We start from the raw sequence: 23,139 nt of genomic DNA on the forward strand, positions 1-23,139 counted from the left end.
GAAATCTGTTAGAGGTTTATTACAGCTTATTGATAAGCTCACCTCTTTGTTTCCAAGTGTTGAAGTGGCGTGCCCCTGTCAGAGGGGTGGAGTGGGAGGACATAGTGGAATGTGAGACCGTGCCAGAAGTTGATGTCTGGGATGAGGCTAAACATCAGTCTGAGGCTTCAGAAAAAGGCCTAGATGGTTTGGAGTGGCCCATTGCGCCAGACGGATTTCTTCCTAATTCAGTGATCCGAGGCAAAGGCCAAAAGGTAGAGGAGTCTATTCCCACTATCCTGAGCCCAAGGGTCTGCAGAGGAAGTTCCCAGAGGAGGATGTGCTTCAGCAAACATCAGACATCTCTCACATTCTATCCAAAGCTGTGAGACGCACCATGCCTCCAAAAAACCCTCTCCTAGTCTTAGAGCCAGAGGAGGAGGTCCAGTCCATTTCAGATTTTGATTGTCTGAAGAGAATCATCATCCCCATCTTGAACCAGCTGGAGCCGGCAGATAAATACAGCTATGAGGAGTACAGTGCCGCCCTGCTGGAGGTGGTCCGCTCACACTCACATACCCTTAACTCTGAGATTATTCAACTCATTAAGGTGTTGCTTCTGAGCCAAGTGTGGGGGCAGGAGCCTTCATGGAGGCAGCTGGGGAGCTGGAAGAACCTGGCCGCCCTGGAGCTGCTCCAAGACGTGGACCTGGTGATGCTGGGGGTGCCCCTGACTGACACCGACCCTGAGTTGCGCCACATGGCCCGCACCATCCTGGAAAAAGACTTCAAGATCACCAAAAATAACACCCTGCAGGGCAAGCTGAAGCAGATCTGTCTGGGGTGAACCTGGGGACGAGGTTAGGTTGATGCTGAAAATCGGCGATCAAAATACATTTTCTATCACAGCGACCATATTATTTTTGGGAAGCCCAATGGATTCTGCCTTCAGACATATAAAGTTTATATGTGAAAACTATTTCTAAGATGAATACTTTCCGATTTCCCGAACTCATTTGTTTAGCCTAAATCACTTGCGCTGCTCTCACTTTGAAATCCATAGGGGAGGTTCTAGGGGTTATGCTAGATGTTGATGGACTGTGAGATAAGCTAATTAAAAACGGTGGTTGTTTTGTCCACTCCTGCCATAGACTTCCAGTCAAGTCCCATTCGATCGGAAACCAGACATCTCCACAGAGAGAGAGCCGGCTGGTGGATGAGATTACAATCAACCCTACCATCAGTAAGAAATATCTGATGTAACTGTTGAAAATACTGACTGAAGACTTAGAGCTTGTGGTGCAAAGGAAGCCAGAGCCAAAGAAGACTAAGAAAGCAGAACGTCCCCAGCTTAATCAGACCAGACGTATGTTTAAACAGCAAACACCTCTGATTATTACACACAACCCAGCACTACAATACATCCTCTTAGATCAAATCAAATCAAATTTTATTTGTCACATGCGCCGAATACAACAGGTGTAGACATTACAGTGAAATGCTTACTTACAAGCCCTTAACCAACAATGTAAATAAAAAAAGTGTTAAGTAAAAAAATAAAAGCAAATAACTAAAGAGCAGCAGTAAAATAAAATAACAGTAGGGAGGCTATATACAGGGGGGTACCAGTGCAGAGTCAATGTGCGGGGGCACCGGCTAGTCGAGGTAATATGTACATGTGGGTAGAGTTAAAGTGACAATGCATAAATAATAAACAGATTTGCAGCAGCGTAAAAGAGGGGGATGGGGTGGGGGTGGGGGGGCAGTGCAAATAGTCCGGGTAGCCATGATTAGCTGTTCAGGAGTCTTATGGCTTGGGGGTAGAAGCTGATGAGAAGCCTTTTGGACCTAGACTTGGCGCTCCGGTACCGCTGGCCGTGCGGTAGCAGAGAGAACAGTCTATGACTAGGGTGGCTGGAGTCTTTTTGAGGGCCTTCCTCTGACACCGCCTGGTATAGAGGTCCTGGATGGCAGGAAGCTTGGCCCCAGTGGTGCACTGGGCCATACGCACTACCCTCTGTAGTGCCTTGCGGTCGGAGGCCGAGCAGTTGCCATACCAGGCGGTGATGCAACCAGTCAGAATGCTCTCGATGGTGCAGCTGTAGAACTTTTTGAGGATCTGAGGACCCATGCCAAATCTTTTCAGTCTCCTGAGGGGGAATAGGCTTTGTCGTGCTCTCTTCACAACTGTCTTGGTGTGTTTGGACCATGATACCATGTTGGTGATGTGGACACCAAGGAACTTGAAGCTCTCAACCTGTTCCACTACAGCCCCGCTGATGAGAATGGGGGCATGCTCAGTCCTCTTTTTTTTCCTGTAGTCAACAATCATCTCCTTTGTCTTGATCACGTTGAGGGAGAGGTTGTTATCCTGGCACCACACGGCCAGGTCTCTGACCTCCTCCCTATAGGCTGTCTCATCGTTGTCGGTGATCAGGCCTCCCACTGTTGAGTCGTCGGCAAACTTAATGATGGTGTTGGAGTCGTGCCTGGCCATGCAGTCATGGGTGAACAGGGAGTCTCCCGAGTGGCGCAGTGGTCTAAGGCTGTGCCACTAGAGATCCTGGTTCGAATCCAGGCTCTGTCGTAGCCGGCCGCGACCGGGAGACCCATGGCCCAGCGTCGTCCAGGGTAGGGGAGGGAATGGCTGGCAGGGATGTAGCTCAGTTGGTAGAGCATGGTGTTTGCAACGCCAGGGTTGTGGGTTCGATTCCCACGGGGGGCCAGTATGAAAAAATAAAAAAAAATTATGTATGCACTCACTAACTGTAAGTCGCTCGTGCCTGGCCATGCAGTCATGGGTGAACAGGGAGTACAGGAGGGGACTGAGCACGCACCCCTGAGGGGCCCCCGTGTTGAGGATCAGCGTGGCAGATGTGTTGTTACCTACCCTTACCACCTGGGGGCGGCCCGTCAGGAAGTCCAGGATCCAGTTGCAGAGGGAGGTATTTAGTCCCAGGATCCTTAGCTTAGTGATGAGCTTTGAGGGCACTATGGTGTTGAACGCTAAGCTGTAGTCAATGAATAGTATTCTCACGTAGGTGTTCCTCTTGTCCATGTGGGAAAGGGCAGTGTGGAATGCAATAGAGATTGCATCATCTGTGGATCTGTTGGGGCGGTATGCAAATTGGAGTGGGTCTAGGGTTTCTGGGATAATGGTGTTGATGTGAGCCATGACCAGCCTTTCAAAGCACTTCATGGCTACAGACGTGAGTGCTATCACTCTCTCCCTGTTTCAGGCATGACCATTACAGAGGAGCTGCCGCCGGTCATGTCTGTTAAAAAGCAAGGTAAGCAACATCTGCATTAGGGACAGCCATAGGGGAAAGGCATAGGGTACTTCAGAGAGACATGAAGGCAAAGTTAAAGCATGTTAGGTGTAGTATACAGCACCTAAACTAGATGGTTTTTCAGCATTTGACTAAGTTGGTCATTCTCTCTCCATCTCTCATGACAAGCAGATCAGGTGATAATCCCTGAGCTGACAGTCAGTAGTACCAGCAGAGAATATGTGAGGAGAGCATCCCTGCTGCCTGTGGAGGTGAAGGAGAAGAGCAAAGCCTCTCGGTTCCCCCCAGTATTCCGCCCTCCACCTGCCAGTGCCCCCAAACAGTGTGTCAAGAACAAGCCTTTCAAGCCGCTGGCCAGACTGAAGAGGGTGGTGGAGGTTGTTGAAAAACAGGAGGCTCTGGTGTTCAACGACCCTCTGCTGTACATCTACAGGAAGTCCCGTAGGCTAACTGCTGCCCTATCCAGCCCTGCAGCCAGCCCTGGGGCTAAGACAGACCTCCTGCAGGTCCAGGCCAGCGACTCAGGCTTGGGCTCCCTCCTTAGCCAGGTGTCCTCCTCACTGAAGGCCCCCTTCGCCCCTGCCCCTCACCCTGTCCCAGAGTACTGCCACCTCCAGCCCAGCAGGGACGAGGTGGTCGCCAATTGGAGGGAGAGCCTCCACAAGCTGGTCTCCCTCTATGGCTTCCGCTCCCAGAAAGCATCCAAGGCTGCCCGCCTTACTCTGCATTCTGCTCAGGGCCTCCTGTTCCTCTCTCTGTAACAGAGACCCAGGCCAAGTCTATGGCCCCCAGCCTGCCCCAGCTGCCATCCAGGCCCGTGGGCCAGTGTGCCCTGGGTGAGAGAGTGGTGCACATGACCCAGGTAAGGAGGAAGACCTGGGAGAGACCCTCCTCTCAGTTCCAGCATGAGCTTCCTCTGCCCTGGCAGCTGAGCAGCTACACTCTGTGTTCGCGGGGGCAGAGCAGGTATGGGAGGCTGAAGCTGGACTGGGCCAGGAGCCCTGAGGGAGCCCTCTCTGATGCTCACACACTGGCACGCCTCCATCTCAACCCTGCCTGCCAAGGACTTGCCCTTTCTTAGCGAAAGGGAAGAGGACTCATGCGGGACCCATAGAGATATATTTGAAACCATATCAGGGATATATTAACAGAGCTTATAGTCTGACAACATATACACTACCGGTCAAAAGTTTTAGAACACCTACTCATTCAAGGGTTTTTCTTTATTTGTACTGTTTTCTACATTGTAGAATAATAGTGAAGACATCAAAACTATGAAATAACACATGATTCATGTGATTCATGATTCACATGACACATGGAATCATGTAGTAACCAAAAAAGTGTTAAACAAATCAAGATTCTTCCAATAGCCACCCTTTGCCTTGATGACAGCTTTGCACACTCTTGTCATTCTCTCAACCAGCTTCATGAGGTAGTCACCTGGAATGTATTTCAATTAACAGGTGTGCCTTCTTAAAAGTTAATTTGTGGAATTTCTTTCCTTCTTAATGTGTTTGAGCCAATCAGTTGTGTTGTGACAAGGTGGGGGGGGGGGGGGGGGGGGGGGGGTATACAGAAGATATACCTATTTGGCATTGGCAAAAGACCAAGTCCATATTATGGCAAGAACAGCTCAAATAAGCAAATAGAAACGACAGTCCATCATTACTTTAAGACATGAAGGTCAGTCAATACGGAACATTTCAAGAACTTTGAACGTTTCTTCAAGTGCAGTCGCAAAAACCATCAAGCGCTATGATGAAACTGGCTCTCATGAGGACCGCCACAGGAATGGAAGACCCAGAGTTACCTCTGCTGCAGAGGATAAGTTCATTTGAGTTACCAGCCTCAGAAATTGCAGCCCAAATAAATGCTTCACAGAGTTCAAGTAACAGACACATCTCAACATCAACTGTTCAGAGGAGACTGTGTGAATTGAATTGCTGCAAAGAAACCACTACTAAAGGACACCAATAATAAGAAGAGACTTGCTTGGGCCAAGAAACACGAGCAATGGACAGTAGACAGGTGGAAATGTGTCCTTTGCTCAGGAGTCCAAATTTGAGATTTTTGGTTCCAACCGCTGTCTTTGTGAGACGTGGTGTGGGTGAACGGATGATCTCTGCATGTGTATTTCCCACCGTAAAGCATGGAGGAGGTGGTGTTATGGTGTGGGGGTGCTTTGCTGGTGACACTGTCTGTGATTTATTTAGAATTTAAGGCACACTTAACCAGCATGGCTACCACAGCATTCTGCAGCGATACGCCATTCCATCTGGTTTGGCCTTAGTAGGACAATCATTTGTTATTCAACAGGACAATGACCCAACACACCTCCAGGCTGTGTAAGGGCTATTTTACCAAGAAGGAGAGTGATGGAGTGCTGCATCAGATGACCTGGCCTCCACAATCACCCGACCTCAACAAAATTGAGATGGTTTGGGATGTCGGACCGCAGAGTGAAGGAAAAGCAGCCAACAAGTGTTCAGCATATGTGGGAACTCCTTCAGGACTGTTGGAAAAGCATTCCAGGTGAAGCTGCTTGAGAGAATGCCAAGAGTGTGTAAAGCTGTCATCAAGGCAAAGGGTGGCTATTTGAAGAAACTCAAATATATTTTGATTTGTTTAACACTTTTTTTGGTTACTACATGATTCCATGTGTTATTTCATAGTTTTGATGTGTTCACTATTATACTACAATGTAGAAAATAGTAAAAATAAAGAAAAACCCTTGAATGAGTAGGTGTTCTAAAACTTTTGACCGGTAGAGTACATGAATACATATATTTTACCAAAGTTACCTAACATTATTTTTCATATACTATAATTTCTTGCACCTAGTAGAGCTCTTGTTATTCCCAGTTACAAATAAAACATTTTTGTTCAGCAACCTCTGTTCAGTATGCCTTTGTCACAGCAGATGACAAACTGCTGTGAGCCTAACAAATAACACAGGACAACAATTACCGCAAGACAAGTGTGAGTTGGTCCACATTTTAATGGCTTTCATTTGAGTAGCCTGGTCTAAGAAACCAGTTGCAGACTTTTCTAAAAATATCACAATTGTTCAGTTCTAAGTTCCAGGCTGCCAATTTGATGAACTGCTACTCATATAATATTACTAAATCCATAAACACACTTCTAGTTGTACATATGCTCTTTGCCTTAATGTCTTAGTTGTATAGCAAAGGTGGGGGGGGGACCCATAACTGTCTCATCAATAGAAAAATATATCTGCAGTGGCACTACTTAAATAAAAACGTATTTACATTTAAAGCTACTAAAACTTAAAATTACAGGCACTGGAAGACTGTGCCATATGTCTTGCAAGTTAACTTCGTGTCGATTTTCAAGATTCACACATTTTAGTAGTTCCAGCCTGCAGGATACCCCACTAGGCTCTATTTCTGGAAGCATGATGATGTTTATGGTCCTATATTTCCCCTCACACACTCTTACAGACTAACTAGACCCTGTTTCTCTCCCATAGACAGGTATAAATAGAAAGGTCCAAGGCAGCGTTCTTTAATACAGGTCATAGTGGGATACTGGGTTTTATGAGTCCTCTTCTACAGGTCACTCGATTATGTGGATCATAAAAGTATCAAAATGGCTTCGTTTTAGGTCCTAACGCTCTTTTCTTTGACCTGTAAGGCCTTTGATACTCTTGATCACTCGAAGATTATTCAAAGGCCTTCATCAATTGGCCTGAACCAGGCTGCGTGTAGCTGGTAAAAACATTTTTTACATACAGAACGTAATGTATATTTACTGATTGTGTCAAATCGGATTTTCTGGACATAAACATTTTTTTAACTGTACCACAGGGATTGAATCTTGGTCCGTTTTTTTTCTTCACCATTTACATTAACAATATTTGTTTATCTGTAAAAATAAAATAAAAGTATGCCGATGACCAGGCTTTTTCTGAACTAGTATGCATTCATTGCTTTACAGAAAATCTTTGTTGAACTGAAATTAGTGCTGAATGCAGAAATAAAAGTGTATGTTGTTTTCCAAAACACTTTAAAATGTATCTGATGATTCAGGCAATTTTACTTTGGATGGTGCCAACATTGATCATGTCCCCGCTTATAAATATCTTGTCATCTGGATAGATGAAAAGCTGTCTTTTAAAAAGCATATTGATGAGTTAGCGGAGAATAAAAATGGGCTTCTTCTATAGTAATAGATCATGCCTCTCGCTAAATAGCAGGATGCAGAACATTCAGTCGACGTTCCTATCGGTCCTAGACTATGGCAACATCATCTACAGCGCATTCGGAAAGAATTCAGACCCCTTCACTTTTTTTATTACGTTACAGCCTTATTCTAAAATGTATGAAATAAAATGTTTTCCTCAATCTAAACACAATACCCCATACTGACAAACTGAAAACAGGTTTTTAGAAATTTTACCAATAAAAAACAGAAATACCTTATTTACATAAGTATTCAGACCCTTTGCTGAGACTCGAAATTGAGCTCAACTGCATCCAGTTTCCATTCACCATCCTTGAGATGTTTCTACAACTTGGAGTTCACCTGTGGTAAATTCAATTGATTGGACATGATTTGGAAAGGCACACACCTGTCTATATAAGCTCCCACAGTTGACAGTGCATGTCAGAGCAAAAACCAAGCCATGAGGTCAAAGGAATTGTCCGTAGAGCTCAGAGACAGGATTGTGTCGAGGCACAGATCTGGGGAAGGGTACCAAATTATTTATGCAGCACTGAAGGTCCCCAAGAACACAGTGGCATCATTCTTAAATGGAAGAAGTTTGGAACCACCAAGACTCTTCCTAGAAGGGCCTTGGTCAGGGAGGTGACCAAGAACCCGATGGTCACTCTGACAGAGCTCCAGTTCCTCTGTGGAGATGGGAGAACCTTCCAGAAGGACAACCATCTCTGCAGTACTCCACCAATCAGGCGTTATGGTAGAGTGGCCAGACGGAAGCCACTCCTCAGTAAAATGCATGACAGCCCGCTTGGAGTTTACCAAAAGACACCTAAAGGACTCAGACCAGTAGAAGCAAGATTCTCTGGTCTGATGAAACCAAGATTGAACTCTTTGGCCTGAATGCCATGCGTCACGTCGGAAGGAAGCCTGGCACCATCCCTACGGTGAAGCATGGTGGTGGCGGCATCATGCTGTGGGGATGTTTTTCAGCGGCAGGGAGAATAGTCAGGATCGAGGGAAATATGAATGGAGCAAAGTACAGAGAGATCCTTGATGAAAACCTGCTCCAGAGCACTCAGGACCTCAGACTGGGGCAACGGTTCACCTAACAGGACAACAACCCTAAGCACACAGCCAAGACAACGCAGGAGTGGCTTCGGGACAAGTCTCTGAATGTCCTTGAGTGGCCCAGCCAGGGCCCGGACTTGAACCCGATCAAACATCTCTGGAGAGACCTGAAAATAGCTGTGCAGCGACGCTCCCCATCCAACCTGACAGAGCTTGAGAGGATCTGCAGAGAAGAATGGGAGAAACAGGTGTGCCACGCTTGTAAGCGTCATATCCAAGAAGACTCGTGGCTGTAATCGCTGCTTCAACAAAGTACCGCGTAAAGGGTCTGAATACTTATGTAAATGTAATATTTCAGTTTTGTATTTATAATACATTTGCAAACATTTCAAAAAAACTGTTTCTGTTTTGTCATTATGGGGTATTGTGTGTAGATTGATGAGATTATTTATTTTTAATCCATTTTAGAATAAGGCTGTAACATAACAAAATGTGGAAAAAGTCAAGGGGTCTGAATACTTTCCGAATGCACTGTATATGAATGCAGCTGACATTACATTAAACCCATTAGATGCAGTTTATCATAGCGCACTACACTTTATTATGGGTGACAGGTTCAGTACACATCACTGCATTCTTTACCAGAAAATAGGCTGGCCCTCATTGAAGTCACGTAGGTCAATTCATTGCTTTCTTTTTATCTATAAAGCTCTCTTACAAAAACGTACACTAGTAACTAACATCATTAATGATGTGGTTAAAAACACCAACACAGAATCCAAGTCCAATGTGTGAACAGTCTCTTGGTTGTCCAACCTTCTAAGGTGAAAGGTGAGATGGCCATTCAGATACTGTATGGTTCAGGTGGGAGAGGGAGTTTTGGTTGGGATGAGGTCCTGTGTCAGTCAGATTGAGGTTCAGTTCAGGTGAGGCAGTATGTCAGTCAGGACATCGATGAGGTTGTCCAGCCCCCACAGGTACCCGTCCTCTCGGTTGCCCTCTTCCCAGGGGGTGTGGTGGTCCAGGGTGAGAGGCGGCGGCAGGGGAACAGTCTTCCCAAAATCAATCATCCATACTCCAGTCTTCCCTGTACTGTCATGCACAAAAAGCAGGGAGCTGCCCACCACCTACAGAGAGAGACAGATGCTAGTGTGCACCTCTCCATACATAGACCAGCATCAAGACATGCAAAGCATCCATTATACTGCGAAAGCAGTGCAAAACAGCTTACCTCGTGTGTCCTGAAGAAGTCGGATGTCTCCAACACCTGTCGAAGCTCCTTCAGTCGTCTTAGATATCCCTTCTGAAAATGGAGACGAGAAATGTAATCCTGAGAGGAAGGGGGATGAAGGGGGTAAGATTAAGAGCGACACACACTCACCAGAATTAGGGCATTGCAGCCCACATAGTCCTGCAGTGCCTGCATCACCTCTTCTCTGCTCTTGGTCCTTTTGAAGTTTGTGTTGCACACACCATCAGCCTTCTACACAGGGATTTAACAATGTTGTAGACATATACTACACATCAAAAGTTTTAGAACACCTACTCATTCAAGGGTTTTTCTTTATTTTTTACTATTTTCTACATTGTAGAATAATAGTGAAGACAATACAACTATGAAATAACACATATGGAATCATGTAGTAACCAAAAAAAATTTAAACTAACCAAAATATATTTTATATTTGAGATTCTTCAAATAGCCACCCTTTGCCTTGATGACAGCTTTGCACACTCTTGGCATTCTCTCAACCTGTAACAGAACTTGGTCACATCTTGAGGTCACCAAGTCTCAAAATCTACAATTAGACACCATCTCCATGTCAATAGGCTATTTGGAAGGGTTGCCATAAAAAAGCCTTTATTAAGAGCAACCAACAAATGTAAAGACATGGAGTTTGCTAAAAAGCATTGGCACTTGGATTAGAACCAGGTGCTATGGTCAGATGATATGAAAATAGAGCCGTTTGGCCACGAACACCAGTGGTGGCTTTCACCGCGAAATAAGGATTCATAAGCAGAAATGAACCTCATACCTACTGTAAAATATAGTGGTGAATATTTGATGTTATGGGGCTGTTTTGCTTCAACTGATCTTGGAGCCCTTATTAAGGTCAACGGCATCATAAACTTTACCAAGTACCAGGACATTTTAGCCTAAAACCCAGTTGCCAATGCCAGGAGGCTGAAACGTAGCAGCAAGTCTATGACTCCAAGCACACATCAACATCTACAAAGAAATTGTTAATTTACCACAAAAATCAACATTTTGCAATGTCCATCTCAGTCTCCAGACTTGAACCCCATTTAAAACCTGTGGTTTGAATTGAAGAGGGCAGTCCATAAGGGCAGACCGAAGGATATCAAGGATCTGGAATGATTCTGTATGGAGGAATGGTCTAAGATCCATCCTAATGTGTTCTCCAATCTCATAAAACAATATAGAAAAAGGCTAAGTGCCATTATCCTCACAATGGGAGGGTGCACAAAGTATTGAAAACAGGGGTGCCAACATTTTTTACATCTGGAGATTTTTTTCTCCCAATTACTTGTTAAACAATATTTTTCTCTTAACAATTGTATTAGTACAAAAACATTTTTGGGGGAGCATACAATATAGCTCAGTATTTTTTACTCAACTTTATCAAGGGTGCCAATAATTTGAGGTAACCGTGCATGAGACATACATGCCCAAACAGGCACCTTTACATACAATTATTTTGGCAACATCCTCAGGGAATTACATTTAGGTCTGAAAGGCACTTGCCTATCGGGCAAGTCAGGAGTATTCTTTGGTTGTCCGAAGATTATGGCCACTTGCCCAAAAAATTGGAAATAGTTGTTTACACGCAGAAATGCCATAACTCTTCAGTCCCTTAAACAACAGGGAGGAGACAGAAAAATATATATTTTTGACTGACCTGCTAGCGACATTGGACACGCAACTTTTGCCAAGTGTGAGACGCTCCTATTCATTTCAATCAAACTTGGGCCCCAGTATAGGTCCTATGTTAGGCTATTGAAATTATTTGCAGTATGGTTGTTTTTTTATCCCCTGCCTAATGGGAAAATCCCAGAGCAGTCTGAAATGATCAGTCTTTCACTTAAACAAAACAATGGGGATGAACCAAAACTATCCGTTTTAAGCTAGGCCTAGTGGAATTCTTTGCAGTTTAGAGTTGTATTTATTTTTTATCAGCTGGGGCAACCTCAGAGCAGTTTTTGTTTTACCAGGTAAGCTGACTGAGAACACATTCTCATTTACAACAACGACCTGAGGAATAGATACAGGGGAGAGGAATGAGCCAATTGGAAGCTGGGGATGATTAGGAGGGCATGATGGTATGAGGGCCAGATTGGGAATTTAGCCAGGACACCGGGGTTAACACCATGCGATCTTTAGTAACCACTGAGAGTCAGGACACCCATTTAACGTCCCATCTGAAAGACAGCACCCTATACAGGGCAATGTCCCGAATCAATGCCCTGGGGCATTTTTATATATTTTTTTAGACCAGAGGAAAGAGTGCCTCCTACTGGTCCTCCAACACCACTTCTAGCAGCATCTGGTCTCCCATCCAGGACCAACCCTGCTTAGCTTCAGAGGCAAGCCAGCAGTGGGATGCAGGGTCGTATGCTGCTGGCTGCTTGCTCAGTGCACTTGCACCAGGCAATAGGCAACCCTCTAAGTCAATCCCTGCTTCCTTATCTCTAGGACTATGCAGGTAAAAAAAACCAGAGGGAAGTTCTCTCTCACTCTGACGCAAATGTTCAAGCATTGAAAGAAAGATTGTAGAAAACTAATGGTTGAGGCTATAGTATGAGGAAGCAATGAAAAAGTATGATGTAAGTTCTATTCAGATATTTCTAACGTCTGAAACCTTAACTCTTTAAAGAAAAACCTTAAATAAATCCTTGTCTGCTAAATGACTAAGATGTCATTTCTCTTCCAAAGTTCAACAACCTTGGCTCCAATCATACAGCACTTAAGCCATTGAAACACAATGGAGCAATACATCTAACCAACTTATCTCCCTGCATTTGTCTGTGTGCGTGTCCATGCCTTGATTCCCTCGATGCGGAAACCCAGAGTGGTGGTGGAGCTCAGGGTCTCTCTCCACTGCATGTATCTGGTCTTGAGTACTGCCTGTAGGGCTTGCTCCTCTGCAGTGGGGGCCTCTGGGTCCACGTCCACCATCTTCTCATACATGTCTTGACGAGGCTGGGGCCGCTCCCGAGCCTTCGTCAGCTCCTCCTCCAGGTATGTCCTAACAGAGCAGACAACTCAATATTATATACACATACTCATCACAAGACAAGACAACACACCCAGAGTCGGTTTGCCTATTCCTGGACTCAAAAGAACACTTTAGCCCAGAGGTTGGTTTAATCTGGGTCAGGGTAAACCAGCTCCCAGTGTCTCTGAATCACACAGTCACACACACCGGGTGCCCATCTTGCAGTCCATGATGGCGGGGGAGTTGAAGTGAGTGAGCAGGTCGTCCATCATGTTGTAGTCCTGCTCGGCCCGCTGCACCACTCCGTGGTAGCATGGTACGAAGGGCCTCAGAGAGTCCTCCATCAGCCTCTGCAGGCACTGCTGCTCCCCCTCAGTGTAGCGCTTCAGCAGCATCCCATAGTCCCCTGCATGGAAGCTCCCTGGCCCGCCAGCCATGAGCAGGGGCAAGAGGGTGGAGAGGGAAGAGACTAGGAGTGTTATACTTTCAAAACACATTTGGTACTACACAGCCATCTTTTATTAGCAGTAAGAAAGACTAACTTCAAAACCATCAAGGCAGAAAAATACCAATGAAAGAAAGGCCGACAAAGAACCAACCTGCATGTCCAACCACTTGCACCCAGGGCTGTGGCTTCTTGGGGGGCACGGAGAGGGGAGACAAGGTCCCTGTGCTTATGGGTTTCTTCCATGTGATGCTCTGCATGGGGAGAGCAAGTAATCGTGCACATTACACCTCACAGCCCCATTCGTTAGCGTACAGTACAACACCTCTAGCTTACAGTCCCTCCTCTGTCTTTCCTTTTCCCTTGTGACTCCACTGAGAGACACTGTCATGAGAACAACACAACCTCAGACTTCAGACCCAGTCACACAACTTTCTAACCTATGGCTGAGCGTCTCTATGGAAACAGCCATTGACCGACCACCAGACTGAGCCAAGACATGTAGGAGAGGTTGGGCTGGGATCTTATGCAACAGTAGCTATTAAAAATATTGCCTAGTCAGACCTTTATTACTGTTCCTGCTGGCCGATATGCATTATTAGGTAGGTCATGTTAAGCGTAGCACAGAGAATTTTAGATCAACCTTTACTTGCCGAAACTTCCTCAATTCCCAACTTGGAAGACAACACGTGTTCTAAACTTCCATGTCTAGTTTCAGTTTTTTGTAAGTTTTTTTTTGAAAATGCTCCGTTATTAAATAAAATAAATGTTCTGCTCCATGAAGTAATCCAACAAATTATTTAATAATGGAGCATTTTCTAAATTCAAAACGAACTAGACATGGAAGTTTAGAACACGTGTTGTCTTCCAAGTTGGGAATTAAGGAAGTATCGCCAAGTAAAGGTTGGTCGACAATTCTCTGTGCTACGCTTAACATTACCTACCTAATAACACCTATCAACCAGCTGGAACAGTAATGTCCTGACTACACAATATTTTTAATAGTTAGTGCAACAGCTGCACACATTCAAAAATTTACAGGCTGCTGGACTTGTTTTGATCAAAGCTGTAGTGAACTTGAGAAAACTATGGACCACACCCACACGTTAGAAACCACAGTGAGTATGCACAGTGGGTGTTGAGTTTGTTGTTCTGCTCTAGGTCTCTGTAGATTCACAATACTCTAAACGTGTCCCCCAATAGTATGTACAGATGAGGATATGCGTTTGTGTGGAAATACTTGCCCAATCTGTTCTCTATTAGTGTAGTGGCCTGCAGCTACACCTGAAACTACCCCTTACAAACCCCCAGGCAAGGAGAGTGTACACCTCAAGGAGTTGACCAAACCTTATTGTACTTCAATCCTTAGTTTACTAGAACTAGACTACTTTTTTTCTATACAAATAAAATGAGATTTCAAAGAATAATTGTCCCATCTTTCCCCAATCTCTAATATTATCCCTACACATCTATGCCCATTCTTTTTCTATCACCCATTCCTCTCTCCTGCATGTTGTCAATTGTAGGATAATGGGCAGCCAACGCAGATAAAAACCATGAATTATGGATGCCAAGGGAGAGGCCTGCATAGTATCAGGGAATGAGAGGGTGGAAAACCTTAGCTCATGCAGACAATACTCAAACGGTCACTATATAACACTGTTGAGTGTTGGCTAGTAGACATGATGCAACACCCTGGTGCTACATTCTGTAATCATCTCTGTATCAGTCTAATACTCTTTAAGGCCCTAAAAGGTTCTATAGCTACTAGCATAATAAAACTATACTATCCCCAGCTCAGCCTATACAGTGACAGGCTTTGAGCCTCTGTCTGTAGATACAGAGGGACGAGGAAAGGAAGCGAGAGAGGGCACATAGGAGACAGATCACAAGTGTTTCGAGTTTCTGTGCCAGTGTGGACTTCTTTTCCCCAGAGGTTAGCTCCCAAACACACCCAGTATTAGTGCCTTCAAAGTAACAGAAAAGGCATAAGATTTACAGGCATGACAGATGGAGATTTACTGGGACTGGAGAAATCACAAGTTGCCCTCATTTCCAGCAGTTTAGACTAAACTAAGCAGAACTGTTGAGCCAAAGCCAGTTCTAAACAGATCATTTAATGACACCTGCATCTTCCTGAGCAGAATGTTACATTATTTCAGACTCATGCTGATCGGTCTCATCATATGGCAGCTGATAAGAGTATGAGATCATTACCATAATATTGGTTGGGCCCTCTCCTTCACAGGGGCGCACTCCCCAAATGTTACCCTGCACACACTCACCCGGGGGACCTCATCAGGAAAGCCGCGGTCGTCCTCATATTCTTCAAAAGACGAGACGGGTGACAACCCAGACGATGAGGCGTTTGACAGCTTTCTGAGTATTAGTGATGCGGGGGAGCCCCCGAACCCACTGTCCGAGCAAATCGAATCCTCGTCGGGATGAGAGCCAACGGAGATCCCGCTAACCCTGATGGACTCCAATTCAATTCGGCATGGGCTCGCATTACATTTGACCACCAGTTGTGGATCGTTTTCGTGTGCGTTTTCGCAATGTGAGAGGAAATCAGCAGCATGTTTTGTAGAGTCTGCCGACCATACTCGATCCCCGGATGCGTTTGGGGAACTGTGCTTCATATCACCCATGCTCATCGGGGTATGAGCTGTGGTCACTGCGTTTTATTCATCCTCATCGGTAATTTAGCGGTGAATGAGTGCAGCCTCACCTGATTTCGCTGCTGCGGAACGAATAATCCAAACGAAAAGAGAGAGCCACCGTGCATTTTATCTCCGAATGAAGGGAAACAATAACCTGGCTGATCTCAGCAACTCGATGCCCCTTTGAACCATCCAAAACAGTTTAACTACCCAAACAGGCCTATTGTTACATTACCTTTTGCACGGGAAATAACGCAGATATTGCTATGTCTCGGAGATGTTTTAATTAGCAACATTCACATTTTTATAACCACGACCAAACGTTTCCAACCAGATGCTGGCAATAATTCTTCGTCACCACGCAGGGGTGCTAGAACAGCATTTGTTATTCTTTAGCCACTCCCTGTTGACCCAGTTAACCCCACCCATAAACTACTGCGTTGTCCATGTTAATCACCGATTAGTGGCTGTCTTGCCATGGGGCTGTAGCTCAGTTTATGATAACGAACTAGTCTTGCCTTTATTTTCTGGAGATTTGCCATTTTAGTTTAAAATGCTTATAATGTATTTAGCACGTGCTACACAACCAGAGCACTTTGCATTCATAACTAAAACCCATTGAATGAGAGTACATTCAATGTTTAAATGTGTAAAGTTGTGAATGATCCTCTAAGAAACAACTTCTGATAGATGGTGATTTAGTTAAGTGGAAAGCATCTGACATTTTATTAGCAGCAGAGGTCAAATCTAAAAACGAAAACTCCCTTCCCAAAAACAGCACAAAAGGCCTGTCAACTTCATCCAATATTCTCATCCTCCTACAGTAGTAGATGGAAGCAGCTTATCCAGCTGCTCACCCAGGAATGGAAGGGTCCAGGCCTGGAAGGTTCGCTGTTAATTAATGACACCCAGCCAGCTGTAGTGGCAGCTGCCCCTTGAGTAAATCCCTAAGGAGGAACCTTCAGCCCATCCAAGCAACAATAACTGTACTGCAGAGAAAGAGGATATTGCACTTAGTTCACTCACATGACACACTACTAAGAGGCAAAGCTGCTGCAGTGATGATGAATAGAGGAGATACATCCAGTAAAAATAAAATAAAACATCACAACAAGCTTTGCGTTCATCAATCACTCGTTTTATAAAAAGGGAAATGGGGTATTACTGTCACAACAGTATAAAATCAGTCACTCCTCAGTTCAAGTTCAACAAACTAACAGTGGCTTAACAGCCTTCACAGTGGTATCTTTATCCACAGATCAGGCACGGTCTCCCAGAGGACGACAGAATAAGCTGTGTGTGCATCCGCGTTTGCACTTGCATAAGCATATTGGTTGATAATGTTTGCTTGTGTGCAAAAATATCATAGTGTAGTGCAGTGGTCTTGTTAAGTCACAGTGTCGACACAGATAGTAGTCCTTGGTCTCAGTTTGCAGCACATTGAACACGTCTGAACTTTATTGTCCAGCCTAGGATTGGGAGTGTGCAGAATTGATGGCTTTAGTGTCCCGTGTCCAGGTCCCTCATGTAGTCCTGTAGGGCCTGCAACCGGGCATCAATCTCAGACAGGTCAGCCCCATCTATGGAGCCCTCTGGGTAAAGGACAAGCAGTACACAGCCAATGTTAAATCATTGGTTTCAGCATGGGTCTCACACAGAATGTTACCAGGGCTCATATTAAAATTACATTAACTTCTTTAGCTAAGTGACTCTGATTACACTTTAGATTGGAGAGAAGGGCATGGACTGGTTACCTTTGTCTGATCGTATCCTGCGTGTGGGAGTGCTGCAATGGGGATTCCTGGTCAAATTTCCTCCTCTGGGCTTCAAAAAGAAATCACTGTCACTCGTCACTCAACACTAACATGTCAAGTCAAGGTCTATCACCAGCTGTAAAAAGAACACACCGCACTCACCATGGTTGGACCATTGTAGGTCTGCTTCCTTCCTCTGAAACACAAAATGAAGACCTGTCTGAAACACGCAGTAAAGCAACATAACATCTCCCACTTTCTCAAACAAACACAGTTTGAACTGTAATACCATATGATATAGATGCAAGTTATAGAATAACTTACCTGATTGTCAACTCATCCAACTCCACCAATGAATTCTCAGAGGACTGTCTGCTCCTCCTACTCTCTATTGATAAGCTCCTCCCTCTGCTCCCACTGCCTGCCCTGGTTAGCTGGGGATAAGCCTCCCTGGACCGAGATCGGCCCCTCTCCAGAACAGGCGATGCTAACATGTCCCTCCGGACCTTCCTCTGGCTGAAGGAGAGAGAGAACACAGGAGGACAAGTTAAGTCGTGATTTCAGTCAAAGTATCACTCAGTATTGGTTTTCGTATTAGCATTAAACTAAAATGGGTGCCATTTGAAATCCTTGACTGTATTTCAGCACATGAAAATCACTATAAAAGTGTTTCACATGCATGAAACACTGGTATAATTGGCACAAGCTTGCACTGCAGATAGTTATGACAGTTAAATGGATAGAGGGAGACAACTGACATTTTGAGCTCCCCCTCTCTCAGTCGGCGCTGTCTGTCCTGGATATATGCAGTGGGGTCAAAGCGTGGTGCTCGCAAACCTGTAAATAGGAACGACAGGGAGCTCATAGTTAAGAAACCAAGCAGATAATCAAGCCCTGATAGCTTTACTCAGACTTGGTGGTACATCAACTTTGATTGAATCCTTTTCATTACCAAACTTACACTAAGTCAAAAACAATGCAATGCAATGAAGCTGAATTACCTTTCAACTCCAAAGTCTAATAAAGAGAGAAAAGACATGATACCTGTGGGAGAAGGTGAGGGTCTGGAGACGTGCGAGCGGGGCCCTGAGGAGTCTGCCCTACGGCCTTCTGACCTTCGACCCCTCTCTTCTGTCCTCTCCCTGGACCCTGAGCGAGCCCTGACCACAACACGTCCCAAACTGTGCTCCCGGGACAGTGAGCGCCTGATCTCTCCATCACCCCGTGAGGCACTGCGCCCAGAGAGGGCAGGGGTCAACCTACTAAAGACAGACACACATAGTATACAACATTAGCCACAGGCAGAGTATCATAAGGAGTGTGTGAGTCAGTAAGTAAGTAGGAAAGTGAGTGAACGTGAAAGAGAGACAAAAGAAAAAGGAAAGACATACATGCTTAGATTGACTAACCCTCGCCTAAGCAACGCCAGCTCATTGGTCAAACTCTTAACGCGAATCCGGAGAGCTCTCTCCGATGCTCTTAGCTCCTCCAACTAGGAGACAGGAAACGTCTGAATTACCACCTTAACAGAGGAATCAGCTCCAAGCAATCTTACTTATAATGGCACACAAATTAGTACTTCACACAAGGCCTTATGGTATGCAGGAATCTATGTTACTTGCTACATTATTTCCATCAACACAAAGCCAGTCATGCTGAATTATTCAAAGTTATAAAAGTTACAGACTACATGCTTAATTGAAATAGGATGCATGCAAGGACCAACCTGCTCCAGTAGGAGGCGCTGCTCCTGGCCCCTCTTGGTGGCTGAGCGCTGACTCTTGGCCCTCTCTCTGAGGAGCTGGTCCTCTAAACTCCTGACCACCTCTCTGAGCCCCCGAGCCCCTCCTCCAGGGGTGGAACCAGCCCCCACTATCTGCAGACGCTCCAGAGCCTTGGTCAGGGCCTCCTTCTCTTCTCTCACCAAGGCAAGTCTGACAACAGACAGAGAACAGTCAGGGCCCTTAACCTCTGGCCTGAGTGAGGCCAAGAGTCTAGAGAACAACAGTGTAATAGATAATAACTTACTCTGCCCGTAGCCGGCGTATCTCTGGCTCTGCTGGTTTGTGACCTGCATGGTTAGCAAGGGCGTTTAGCTCAGTCTTCAGAGCTCTGATCTCCTTCTGCAGGGCGGCAGGATCAGGCTTGCCATGGTACGGCAGAGGCAGGGGGTAGTGGATCCTATAGGGAACAATGATGTATACAAACCCTGGATTGCTGATGCTATGTATTGGCCAATGAGAGGCTTTGAAGCCACAGGTCGGTCATATTGGCACTCCCAGAAGGAGCATTCCTCCACAGGAATGAATGGAATTCTACAGTATTTCAATAAAATGTTTCAAGGACAAAATTACATGTATTTAAGTATTTTACTTTTTTTTAAATTATACTTTAAGGATTTAAAAAATATATATATATATTTTTTAAATTGTTTAGCTCACATAATATAATTTTAAAGCATGCATTAAGGTGTCTGTAATAGAATAAACATGGCAAAACAATTTTTTTACATTAATACATTTTTTTTTTTTACAATGGTGGGGGAGACCCTGCGCCCCCTATCAGCCATCTAGTACAGTGGCTCCAAACCGGGAGGAACCACTGAAAGTTGGAATAGTAGAATGCACAAGGTGCAATTTCGATATCAGTTTTCCTCTTGTCATGTCAGTCATTGCATACCTTAGAGAGCCATTTATAACTTGTCAGAAATGTCCAGATCAACTAGCCCGTCAGCTAATGTTTTTTAGCCCATATATTTTGCAGTCAAATATCAAATGAATACACATTAGACATGGCAAAATGTATAGAATTGCAAGAAAATGTACTTCAAAACCACATAATTTCCTCTGCACCCCATGACAAAATGTGTAGAATTGCAGGAAATAAGCTTTAAACCTGCAAAATGTTCTCTCCGCCAACAAGAGGGCTGTGAACAGTGTGTCATGAACAGTTCTTGTGGATGGTGTATCACCCAGTCACTACAAAGATACAGACGTCCTTCCTAACTCATTTGCCAGAGAGGAAGGAAACCGCTCAGGGATTTCCCCATGAGGCCGCTGGTGACTTTAAAACAGTTACAGAGTTTAATGGCTGTGATAGGAGAAAACTAAGGATGGATTAACAACATTGTAGTTACTCCACAATACTAACCTAAATGACAGAGTGAAAAGAAGGAAGCCTGTACAGAATACAAATATTCCAAAACATGCATCCTGTTTGCAATAAGGCACTAAAGTAAAACTGAAAAAAATGTGGCAAAGAAATTAACTTTATGTTCTGAATACAAAGTGTTATGTTTGGAGCAAATCCAACACAACACATCACTGAGTACCACTCTCATCCACTATTTTCAAGCATGGTGGTGGCTGCATCATGTTATGGGTATGCTTGTCATCGGTAAGGACTAGGGAGTCTTTTTGGATAAAAATAAAAGGAATAGAGTTAAGCACAGGCAAAATCCTAGAGGAAAACATGGTTCAGTCTGCTTTCCAACAGACAATGGGAGACATTTCATCTTTAAGCAGGACAATGACCTAAAACACAAGGCCAAATATACACTGGAGTTGCTTACCAAGACGAAATTGAATGTTCCTGAGTGGCCTAGTTACAGTTTTGACATAAATTAGGCTTGGAAATCGATGGCAAGACTTGAAAATGGCTGTCAAGCAATGATTAACAAACAACTTGACAGAGCTTGCAAATATTGTACAATCCAGGTGTGCAAAGCTCTTAGAGACTTACCCAGAAAAACTCACAGCTTAAATCGCTGCCAATGGTGATTCTAAAATGCATTGGGGTGTGAATACTTATATAAATGACATATTTCTGTATTTCATTTTCAATAAATGTACTAACATTTCTAAAAACATGTTTTCACTTTCTCATTATGGAGTATTGTGTGTAGATGGGTGAGATAAAACATGTTTTAAGCAATTTTAAATTCAGGTTGTAACAACAAAATGTGGAATAATTCAAGGGGTATGAATACTTTCTCAAGGCACTATATAAATAATTGATAGGGAAAGGTTAACTTGGCAATTTCGCAGTTGTAAGATTCATGCAGAGTTTGATAGTGAAGCTTAAGGTAGTGATATCGCTAAAAGAGAGACAAACCTGTCAAATTCTACGGTGTAGATAAGGATGAGGTATCTTTTGGCACTGAGGTTAGGAGATTGCTGTTGAGCACGCGGACGACCAACAACCCCAGCTTTCCGGTTCCGCAGGAGCTCCAGGTCAGCATAGGTCAAGAGGTCAAGGGTAACAGACTCACTAGTCTGAAGAAAAAGCATGCATCATAATCAGAACACTTTTAAATCATACATGTTTTAGCTTCCTTTAATGCTTCACAGACTCACCTTACTAACAGCAGATTCCAACATGCTGCAGAAGATGGGAAATTGCTTGAAGTTGCCTGTTTTGCGAGTGAGGTCTTCGATGTCTGGGACACAATGAAAACATGATAAGACCATAAATAGTCATGTCTATAATGTCCATATAAATTAATTGTAATTTAACGCTTCACTTACAGGCTGGGTCAAACTCTCCCCTCCACTGGTCAGCTGTCATTGCATCAGATATCTCGACTATTAGCAATCCTTCTTCTAGCTCTATCTTCACAGCAAACTCCACTCCTCGGAAAGTAATGTCCTCATGCACCACTGAGCCCACCTCCATCTCCCTGCCTTGTCTTTTGTCGCAACGTCTACACAGACCTACAAGACCGAGACAGGCCAGCAATCACAGCATCTCACACATGCCCACTACAGGGCATCAATGTTGACAAACTAAATGTAGACCTAGTATTGCGTAACTAGCCGATAAAAATTTGATTAAGAATCTTTACTGGAACGTAATATAGCTAACGTTAGTTTAGCTGGAGACCTTAACTAGCCAACAACATCTGATCTGGTTAGCTAGCTACACCAGCTAGCGAGCAGGCTTGCAAATAAACTGATGTTTTCTGCTAACTATCATACTGCATGATAGTTTAATTCCACTGCTAGCTAGCAAGTAAGTAACCAAACTAGCGGGCAAGTTGGCTTGCACGGTTTGTGTTGGTAATAGCTAAATTAGCTAGCTAGCTAACGTTAGCCAGCTTGCTAGCTTCCATCTGCTAGGTTAGCTACATACCCGTGGTGATGTGCTCGAACAAAGACTCCAAATTGCTACACCTTGGAGAGCATTGTTTTCTTCAAATAAAATAAAAAATATCGAATGAAGTCAGATAGTGTCTTTGGCATGACAGAGTAGTACACACCTCTTTGATACCTGACAGTTTGGAAGCCGCCGCCACTGTTGAATGTAGCGGTTCAATAACCGGGAATGTATAACTACCACCCCCTACACAATGTCAAGTAAATCTATTGGTCGAAAATACGATATAAGGAAATCTGATTGGGTGGAGCTACCGTCAATCATAAGTAAACGCTTTGACGATTTCGCCAGTGCTCAGCATCAGCTCTGAGGCCCTCTAGTGAAAGTGATGCTGAGCCCTGGCTGAGCCCCATGATAAACAACACG

General features: G+C 44.4%; 2 protein-coding genes across 3 annotated transcripts; both read right to left on the reverse strand.

Annotated features, from left to right (window-relative positions):
* Positions 1–9,102: 9,102 nt before the first annotated feature.
* LOC311135898 (inositol-trisphosphate 3-kinase C-like) lies at positions 9,103–16,224 on the reverse strand. The gene is made up of 7 exons (XM_084169922.1): positions 15,491–16,224; positions 13,360–13,459; positions 12,968–13,181; positions 12,586–12,790; positions 9,904–10,005; positions 9,754–9,825; positions 9,103–9,649 (listed from the first exon to the last, which is right to left on the reverse strand). Exons 1-7 carry the CDS (start codon positions 15,857–15,859, stop codon positions 9,440–9,442), a joined length of 1,272 nt encoding a protein of 423 aa, XP_084026048.1. The 5' UTR covers positions 15,860–16,224; the 3' UTR covers positions 9,103–9,439.
* Positions 16,225–16,565: 341 nt separating this feature from the next.
* On the reverse strand, positions 16,566–22,937 carry LOC311135975 (centrosomal protein CCDC61-like). 2 transcript variants are annotated; one of them, XM_084170020.1, is made up of 13 exons: positions 22,750–22,937; positions 22,146–22,331; positions 21,975–22,057; positions 21,733–21,893; positions 19,648–19,800; positions 19,346–19,553; positions 19,029–19,111; positions 18,664–18,881; positions 18,378–18,456; positions 17,944–18,135; positions 17,782–17,815; positions 17,620–17,689; positions 16,566–17,457 (listed from the first exon to the last, which is right to left on the reverse strand). In XM_084170020.1, exons 2-13 carry the CDS (start codon positions 22,291–22,293, stop codon positions 17,366–17,368), a joined length of 1,521 nt encoding a protein of 506 aa, XP_084026146.1. In that variant the 5' UTR covers positions 22,294–22,331; positions 22,750–22,937; the 3' UTR covers positions 16,566–17,365. The 2 variants fall into 2 exon arrangements, with proteins under 2 accessions (XP_084026146.1, XP_084026145.1); XM_084170019.1 differs by having other exon boundaries at positions 19,011–19,111.
* Between the last annotated feature and the right edge of the window lie 202 nt (positions 22,938–23,139).

Source organism: Coregonus lavaretus (assembly GCF_964263955.1).
Source record: "Coregonus lavaretus genome assembly, chromosome: 10".
NCBI classification, from domain to species: Eukaryota; Metazoa; Chordata; class Actinopteri; order Salmoniformes; family Salmonidae; genus Coregonus; species Coregonus lavaretus.